At 41.8% G+C, this 10,077-nt stretch overlaps 1 protein-coding gene across 1 annotated transcript; it reads right to left on the reverse strand.

Annotated features, from left to right (window-relative positions):
* Positions 1-494: 494 nt before the first annotated feature.
* On the reverse strand, positions 495-10,077 carry SPX (spexin hormone). The gene is made up of 6 exons (XM_075599051.1): positions 9,821-10,077; positions 5,727-5,807; positions 5,577-5,634; positions 4,460-4,522; positions 3,155-3,241; positions 495-940 (listed from the first exon to the last, which is right to left on the reverse strand). Exons 1-6 carry the CDS (start codon positions 9,824-9,826, stop codon positions 882-884), a joined length of 354 nt encoding a protein of 117 aa, XP_075455166.1. The 5' UTR covers positions 9,827-10,077; the 3' UTR covers positions 495-881.

Raw genomic sequence — 10,077 nt, forward strand, 5'->3', positions numbered from 1 at the left:
ATTGGTATTACTCATTTGTAATTAGGACCGTAGGGTACCCTCTCCTGTACCACTACCCTCTGCCCATGGCATGATTTGTAAAGCCTACACAATGGGCATAGGATGATTACCTCGTTTGACTAAGTTTTTTCTCTAATAACGATTTGAAAATCAGAGACACATTGTTCTGAGTTGAGCATTCACTTGTGGGTAGCATTAGATTTTACATTTACTTTTCATAAAAGGCTTTTACACTAAACTTTTCAGAACTTGGCCAAACATTTTAATTTTCCGGTGGATGTCTACCAAATGGACAACCCAAAGCAGAACACATATCTCCAAGGATATAGTCCACGTGTTCATGGCTTCAGTAAACCATTGCCTATTCCATATGATATTGTTTGAAAGGACTGTGATCGGTGTATACAATGATAACACGTTACCCGTAAGGTATTTGGAAAAACAAGAAGACTCTCGGAACTACAAATGCAGCAACTAATAATCTGATACCCAAATATAAACCAAAATACCTCATATTAGCTTTATTTATCATATATCCTGGAAAATAAAATAAATATTGTATCTTTTACATTATCCCCATCATTTTGATGCTGTAGATTTTAATGAAGTGTCAGAATGATTGACCATATGGGTTGGAAACACTGCACCGATTTATATAAAATGTACAAATTGGAATACTGTGTCAAAGAAAGGCTTAATTACAGTGTCTAAGCTTTATTCTACTGCTATATAACATTCCAAAAATGTCATGGAATGTACCCTATGTTACATTGAAATACATACTGTGTATGGGAGGTATGAAATATAGAACATTTGTATTTCACATAAACCATGTTGCTAGGAATGTATGATTACAAGCGATAATGTTTCTTGAACTGATTTCACCAGTTGAATAAAGTCTCTGGCAGATACCCAGGCTGGTCAACAGTTTCATCTCCAGCTGCAAGACAGGGACACACACATTAAGTATGACATGATGCACATATTATTACTGCATTATTATTATTATCACAAGAGCGGCCATCAGATTGCCACAGACACTTGTAGTTAGTGCTCTGTCTTGAGAACTATTCAACTGAAAAAGGAAAAATGACAAAAACCCTACAAGAAGTGTAGCGTGTGAATTTGTTACTGCAGAGTTTGTTTGCTTGTTTGTTGCAGTAGAAAAGATGATCGAATTATTTAGGTGAAAGAAAACGGCAAAAAAGTCATCGTTTAAGAGGAAAATCTCGCGGCTGTTATGTCTTTGTTACACTGACTTTTTATGGCTTATCTGTGCTGTTTTGTACGTTTGTAAGAAAACAATCTTTAGCAGACAGGGAAATGTTTGCCGTGATCATTCGCTTTAGTGTAGCTGTGATGTTTATTGAGATTAGAGACGGGTGACCCCGCTGAGATTCACTTTACTGCTATTTTCCATCAAACTTTCCAAAGAGCCTGAAACATCTGTGAATATTTTGGTCAAACTTTTGGCACCAAAAGTTTTATCAAAATTGCCCAAATTGTTCAAAATTTGCTATTTAACTTTTTTAGAGGATTAAAATAGCAGTGAATTTTACAAGCGAATGTAAAAGAAAAGGATTAACGTGCAATGCCCATTAACTGTTCAGTGTTAATTTATTTAATTTATTTATTTATAAAATGTGTTACCAGGAAGTAATACATTGAGAGTTACCTCTCGTTTTCAAGTATGTCCTGGGCAAAGTTAAGCAAAGTTGCTGCAACTTTAGGATCAAATCAAACTTTTTTCTGAACCTAAAAGGGTAAAATTCCCAAAGGTCAATCAGGATAACCATGACAGGAAAGTCCAACTTTGCATACATTTACTAATTTTACTGATAACTACAGCTTTAAGTTCATGTTAATATCTGCTATTCTTGGGCATCGCTTTTCAATCTCTCCTACCAATAAAACATATGTCTGAGGATGATTCAGAAACATGGGCTAGGTTCATTGGTTATATTTCTGCGCATTAAACAGACAGTCCAAACAACATTTTCTTTTTAATAAGTTTGAAGCAGGAGTGCACGGGTGAGGCATTACCCAGAATCCCCGCTACACAAATTTCAACCTAACCCATAAGATCAAGGTAACCATCACGCACTTTGCCACATAGGTTTACTATTCTAAATACACTGCTGCTGTAAGGGGAATAGCTTTTAGGGGCGGTAAACAGGAATAATGACTGAACATTTACATCATTCAGGACTGTTTGCAAACACCATAACTGGCAGCGAACTCCTAATAATCCTTATTTACCCAACAACGCTATTCTATAAAAACAGATTCCTGAATTGGTAGACTCCTTAGTGCAGGGGTTCTCAACTCCAGTCCTCAAGACCCCCCAGCAGGTCAGGTTTTCAGGATATCCCTGCTTCAGCACAGGTGGCTCAATCAGTGGCTCAGGCGAAGAGCCACCTGTACCTGAAGCAGGGATATCCTTAAAACAGGACTTGCTGGGAGGGTCTTGAGGACTGGATTTGAGAACCGCTGGCTTATGGGCCTTTAAAGTGAATATACCATAATGTTTCTTACGGCACTGGATGGTGTCTTACTGCAGGGGTGCGCAAACCGGGGGGGCAGGAGATTTTTCAGGGGGGCGCAGCGGTTGCAGATGCACTGCGCTCTTCACCAACGCATTTAAATGAAATGCCGGGGGATCGTGTGAGGCCTCTGCAACTCTCAACTTACCGTGATTCAGACGGCTGTGTGACGCTTCGCCATGGCAACGCCGTGGGGTCATGTGACGTCACCCACGTCAAATGACGCTGCAGATCACGTGATGTCACATGTCCCCACAGCGTCATTTGACGCAGCTCGAAGGTAGGGGCGGGGCGCGACACCGGGGCAGGCAAGACAGGGGAGGCAGCAGCAAAGGTTTGCGCGTCCCTGTCTTACTGCATGGTGCTACTTACTAAACATGGCCCTATATGCACCACAACTGTCCTAATCCAGGGACACAAGCAAGAGAAATGTGCAGGTTGTGGTCCAAATAGCATTGCACATCTAGCGCAACAAATACTACATTTTATTTCAGTGCCTTACACTGAATAGAGACCGCCCAGCCTCCTGTTTCGCTAGGTTACAGTATGTCTGCTGTGCGTGTATTCTGGCATGGACACACTATCCTGCGCTAACCGTGCGCTACTCATACCTTCTTCCTGAGCGTTCCGTAAGGAGCTGAGGAACATGGCTGCCGCCTCCGACATAGTAATAGGGCTCGTGTTTCGGCTGCGGGTCTCTGGAAATGAAAAACAGAAGAAGAAGCAAAACTTTCAATACATTCAATACCTTTGTCAGTTGTAACGAAGCAGATTATCAAATGAGCATGCGCAGTTCCACTCTGATTGTGGCTTGGCATTGGTTCTGTATTGATACAAACATCAACACAGACAGTCACTGTAATGTTTCCCAATGGCTGCTCAGGAGGGCCGCCATGTGTCCAGTAAAATCACATTCAAAGAGAAGAGTGAAGCACAGGATGGACTAATACCTCCTGCTATAATGTTAGCAATCATATGCTAAGTCAGATATAAACCTGAGTGTGTTCAAATCTTCCTTTAATACAATAGCAGACATGCACATGGTTAGGGTCGCCAGGTATCCAGTATTGACCCCGACTGTCCTGTATTTGCACACTCTGTCCAGTAAAAAATGAGAGGTGTACTGGACATGTATGTGTCCGATATTACCTCTCTGGACATGTATGTGTCTGGTATTACCTCTCTGGACATGTATGTGTCTGGTATTACCTCTCTGGACATGTATGTGTCTGGTATTACCTCTCTGGACATGTATGTGTCTGGTATTACCTCTCTGGACATGTATGTGTCTGGTATTACCTCTCTGGACATGTATGTGTCTGGTATTACCTCTCTGGACATGTATGTGTCTGGTATTACCTCTCCGGACATGTATGTGTCTGGTATTACCTCTCTGGACATGTATGTGTCCGGTATTACCTCTCTGGACATGTATGTGTCCGGTATTACCTCTCTGGACATGTGACACAAACACAAACACGGACACACACACACAGACACACAGACACACAGACAAACACTGGACACACACGGGGACAGACACACACTGACACACACACACACTCACACACACCTATTACCTGTTTTATTGCTGTAGGAATGCCAACATTTGGGAGTAAATAAATAGAAATATCCCCCAAAAATGGAAATGTGAAATACAAAAATATCTCACATATGACAGAAAATTAAAGGTATTAACCTTTCACATGTTTGAATGAATGCTACTGCAAATGTTTGGAGGGTTAAAGCGGTTTCTTATCAAGCTGTTTACGGGTCAGCGTATCTGTAACGGAGCTAACTCCCATTCAAGTCAGTTGGAGATAACACCTGTTTGGGGGAATTTTCTCAGAGGCGCGCAATGAATTTGGGGGCCAGTGGCTGTGAGATGTAATATGTGGCGTTAGCACCCGCATTACCTAGCTGCAGTCTGTCATACAGATCTTTTCTTTGACTTTCGTCTGAGATAAAGCGGCGTCCCTCTGCAAGATAAAATCATAGTCCATTTAACTGCTGCGGCCGTCCCATGTTTTATTGGGTACAAATGATAGTTACTTGCCTTAGTTTACACAGTGTATACACCTACTGCACTCAGCTGAAGGACATTTACCCACGTGGGAAATCCCCGTGTGTGTTTTTGCATGTATGACTATATTCAGTGCATTCAGGAGTATGTTAGTGTGCAAAATCATCATTTTCTTAATCTCTAGTTTCTGGTAATCTGCACTGAGCTCCGAGGAGAGCTCCATTTTATCCTCCCGGGCACTTAATAATTCAAATGCTTATATATCCTGAACGGAGCATTATATTTTACAAATGATAATCGTGTTGGAAAGGACAAGAAGAAGTGAAACAAATGTATATTGTGATCAGCTCACACTGTGCTTTACAGGTCATTCTAATTTACATTGGTATATGGGAATGGCCCTATGGCATGCTGAAATACTGAATTTAAAATGAACAAAGTGGCATGTACTTTGCATAGCACATTATAGCTTTATACAAACATAGTAATACATTGTGTGCTATTTGGCGTATTTCGGCGTACACTGAACTACATCACAGTCAAATAGGTTCGATTACCATTTAATATACATTAGCACAAGTAAAACCAATGATGTCACAGAGAATAGGGTGCATCGTGGACAGGAAGAAGGGGGTCCCCTAAGCTGAACTATGTTAATGTCAGCTCTGGTGAACCCTGGTTCCCAAGGTACCAACTGCTAAAATTAGTGCGGGCCTAGAGGAAGGCACAATGGGGGACGTGGCGGCTCCCTGCTGACCCCCGTAATGTGGAAGATTTAAACTGCCATTTTGTAACCCCATGGGGGGGACTGGAAAGAGCTGCTTTCACTGATAACTACGTCGGGAGCCGAGAGAGGGGAGGAGGGGGAGAGGGGGGAGGGGGGAGGAGGTGGCCGGAGAAGCTTAGTGCCAGGGACACCTGGCTTCCCACCCTGGTTAAAGAAATTGTGGGGTTAAAAACGATCCGGCTTTAACACTAAAATGCAAATGAGAAGAAATGTTTCAACTTACGTGCTCCCTTCAGGTAGAGCATAGCCTGTGGGGTCCAGTTTCTTCTCTGGAAATGACTCTTCCCAAAATGAAAAGAAATATTCAGTGATTACAATACTGCAACTGGGCATTGTCAGCGCGTGTGTAAAGGTTATATAACGCAGTCCTTACCTGAGGCATACTCCCTGAGTGAGAGACCGCAGAGGCGCTCAGAAGCAGGATCATGGCGTAGGCCGCCTGGCTGCCAGATTCCTGGTAATCACACGGACCATACAAACAGAAAAGTACGAGTCTCAATTGGGTGTAGTTGATAAGGTCACCCAGCTGTGAAACTGGATCAGAACCAGTGTGCAAATCAGCACCAGATTTATCAAAGAAAAGGCATCGTATTGAGAGCAATTGGAGTTTTCCTTTGCTATATTTGGTGCTATGTTTTCTGCACTGGTTATTACCCCTGTTCTGCAGCCAGGAGACTTATCTACACCAAAAAACATCTGGAATGTCGTCAGTGGACACACTGTTTATTCATTTCAATCAAAGAACATTTAAATCTACCTCTAAAACATAGACATGGCCCATTGCTAGTGTCATTTGTCACTGCCCCATCTCAAGGATGGCAAAGAGTCTCTTCCCCTTTCTATGTTACTGGAGGCTTCACAAGAGCTCCAGTGCGGCACTATAGTTAGATGACATATATATATATATATACACATACATACTTGTTATGGTGGGTAAAAAAAGTGACAAAACCCTCCACAAGACATGCAAATGAGCGTACAGTAATATTTCCATTTGTATGTGTGTGTGTGTGTGTGTGTGTGTGTGTGTGTGTGTGTGTGTGTGTGTACACTGGCGACACACTTTATTCGAGCTCGGCTAGTCCCACGAATTCGGGTATACCCGGGTGTATTGAGGTTTGTGACTGTTTTCTGCCCGAGTGCATTGAGGTATTTTCCAGGCAGGGATTGAAGCATTTTATTCCCGCTGGCTGCAATACTGCACAGTATATATATATATACTGCATTACAATTCATGAATTTATGCCATCTGGTAGACATGCGAAGCATTGCAGCCTATTAAATCCTAATCATTATCATTTAACAGATCAGCCGCCCGTCAGCCAGGCATGAACCCAGGCTGGGAAGGCAAACGCAACGGGGCTTGTCAGAGGTGAGGAGCGGCGCATTCCAGGTATCTGCCAGGTACATACTGGGTATTTGCTCGAATAAAGTGTGTCGGTGCAGTATGTATATATATATATATATATATAACAAACAAAAAAAAGTGATCAGCCCTTTGAGAAAGTTACCGGTCAGGTGACGAAACGCGTTAGGGTACTGAGAGCGTGATTACGTCATCACGACGACGCCGCGCACGCGCAGAAGCCTACACCAAGCGCGGGAATACAATCGGCGGCCATTGGAAGTGAGAGCTGGAGTTTGGACTACACACAGACAGCGAACGGAGCCTTATACATCTGGTTCCTGGTGATCGTGTCTGGCAGCCCTGAAGGAGTCCACGGAGACGTGTTCCAGTATCCAGAACCGGATGGTGGTGATATATTCACAAACTGCTTTTTAACTATTTGCATTTTGTAAGTGCGATTCCTACCCCCCCCCCCCCCCACACCCCCCACCTCCTTTTCCTGTTTTAATAAATTTTATGCAGTATTATGCTATGGGGCGTGCGCTCTCTCTCTTTTTATGTATATATATATATACATATTGTCCCTCATATAGATAGATAGATAGATAGATAGATAGATAGATAGATAGATAGATAGATAGATAGATAGACAAACACTGTGCTATGTGCTTTATCTATACGATCATTTTAAATTGGATTCCGTCTGTTTGTTTGTATGTCTGAAGCATCGAAATCTCAGAAAGGCACCACGTAGCACAACAAAACTTTCACTGGACACTCTTCTGCTGATTTGTTGGTCATCGCAACTATTTAGAGCTTCCAATTGAACTCACCTCCCAAATTATGGGCATTCCCTCTGCTGTCCAGCAAATCTGTTAGAGCAGGAGTGGGGGCGTGGCTACTAAATGAGGGAGCGTGTTCTTGCCTGGATCGGGGCTGTGTGTGTGTCTGTGTGTCTGTGTCTCTGTGTCTCTTTGTGTGTGTGTGATGTGAGATGTGGGGGGGGGATGTGCCAGATAGCGGGGGGGAGATATGTCAGCTACCGGCGGGAGATACGCCAGCTAGCGGGGGAGATGTACCAGCGGGGTGGGGGGGACATGTGCCGGCAGCGGGGGGAGATGTACCAAGGGGGGGGGGGGGTGTGCCGGAAAAATGTGCCGCCAGCGAGGGGAGATGTACCAACTGGGGGGGGGGGGGGGGGCAGGGAGATGTATTCAATATTACATTCCCCGGGCGAAGCCGGTCACAATAGCTAGTTATTATATAAAAGAAAGTGATGCAAAGTTGATGTCCATTTTTCCATGGAGCACACACAGCTCTTGTAAAATGTGATATTAATGTTTATATACTTTATTTTAGAAAAAGATCAGATTAAAAGTGCAAAAAAAACTCAACTGTGGCAAAGAAATGTCGCAATTCCCTGTCGTGTTAAATAAGAAACCACAAGCAAAACAATGAAACTCACATAAGCCGTATAGATGGAAGTGGGGTTTGTCATTGTTTTACTTGGGCAAAAAGAAATTAAAATTCATAACTGAAAACATCTCAAATGAAGAAACCGATCATGTTTTGCAGTAAACATAGCTTTAATTTATACAAAAATATAAATGTTCTTTATTTTCTATGGCTTAACTTTAATTCAATTGAATGACAATATTCAAGATTTTTTAAAGCTACCTTACTACATGATATGCTTTTTAGACACCTTGGAAGGGTGTATGAGTATGACCTCATAACTGGAGCATCATAGGACATGTAAGACCTCATACTGTAACTTGAGCATCATTGGACAAGTATTATCTTATACTGTAACTTGAGCATCATTGGACAAGTATGATTTCATACTGTAACTTGAGCATCATTGGACAAGTATGATTTCATACTGTAACTTGAGCATCATTGGACAAGTATGACCTCATAACGTGAGCATCATAGCACAAACATGAGCCACGATGTCTCAAAAAATATTATAGCTTCTGTGCTTTTTTGAATAGCTTTTTAATCTAACTTCATAGTAGAAACACTCTTGTAGTTATGTTTTCGATGTGCTGTGGAGAGCCTAATTTATTGGTGATGTATTGCAGACCGCCCAGTGTAACTGTCACTACCTTTAGTGTGGGATTTATCAAAGGTCTACTACAGAGTTATTAAAGTTCAATTATGAGCTGAGGGGTCTATTTCTACAAGTGAACAAATACAATAAAACGTGATCAATCACCATGTAGTTTATGGACTTTGTGATGATTAGAATAAAAGTAATAATATTAACATTAATGATTATTATTAATGGAACTATACATTTCACAACTTGCATAATGTTAGACACAGAATTTTGTATTTACAGAATTTTTACCACGCTAAGATTCACTCGATTTACGTTTCAACCCATCCAAAAAAAGAAAAAAGCCTTATCTGTAAGAATGTTACAAAACCTCTAATTTTACCTAAAGGTTACCCGGCCAGTTACACCTGTGACTCTGAGCATGGTGGTACATTTAGGGTAGGGCAAGCTAACTATACCCATTAAAGTGTTTGCAGTCCACAAAATGTAATCTAATACAGGAAAACCCCAATATGATATCAAGCAATTTACACTAAATGATACAAATGATTTGCAGAATGCATTCCATCTGTACAGTTGTCAGACACACTTTCTGTCTAATGAACACTCCTATGTGTGTTGGCATAGTTACAAAACTACGAACTTACAATGCTAAGGGTGGTTACCATGAAAAGTGGAATTTTCCCAAACTAATCTCTAATGTTATTAGCAGTAAACAATATTGAAATATTATATTCATTGCTAAAAAGATTTCTTAGTCAACCAGTTTAGAATGAGCAATCAAATTAAATAAATATCATGCAATATTACTGGGAAATGCAGGAGACAATTTAAATAGTTTGATATTTGTTGGATAGTTCTTGTTACTGACACACACACACACACACACACACACACACACACACACACACACACACACACACACACACACACACACACACACACACACACACACACACACACACACACACACACACACACACACACACACACACACACACTAGTATACTGTTATCCTAATAATAAGCTTCTCCAATAGAAGGAAATGTTCACTCACCTTCATTCTTCCTTCCTTTGGGATCAGTGTACCTGTGCCTGAGCTTTGCAAGAACACTTGACCCACTCTCAATTTGGGGCTGGTTTTAAATCATTTGTGAGTACGTTTCCCCCTCCCCTCTGATCCAGAGGATGAATCTGGAAGGACCTCTTGTCAGCCCAGGGGCCTCCTGTCATAACTCCTCCTTAGGGGGGCTTCACCTTGCAGGGAGTGGGAGAAATGATTGAAGGGGGGAGAGAGTGAGGACCTGCCATATT

This window comes from Ascaphus truei, chromosome 5, assembly GCF_040206685.1.
Source record: "Ascaphus truei isolate aAscTru1 chromosome 5, aAscTru1.hap1, whole genome shotgun sequence".
NCBI lineage: Eukaryota > Metazoa > Chordata > Amphibia > Anura > Ascaphidae > Ascaphus > Ascaphus truei.

Excerpts from the sequence above, each read along its gene's own strand:
- SPX (XM_075599051.1), bottom strand. Across the intron at positions 5,635-5,726 it reads ACTCAGGGAGTATGCCTCAG|AGTCATTTCCAGAGAAGAAA; the intron begins GTAAGGACTGCG and ends CATTTTGGGAAG. Across the intron at positions 941-3,154 it reads ACGGAACGCTCAGGAAGAAG|CTGGAGATGAAACTGTTGAC; the intron begins GTATGAGTAGCG and ends CCTGTCTTGCAG.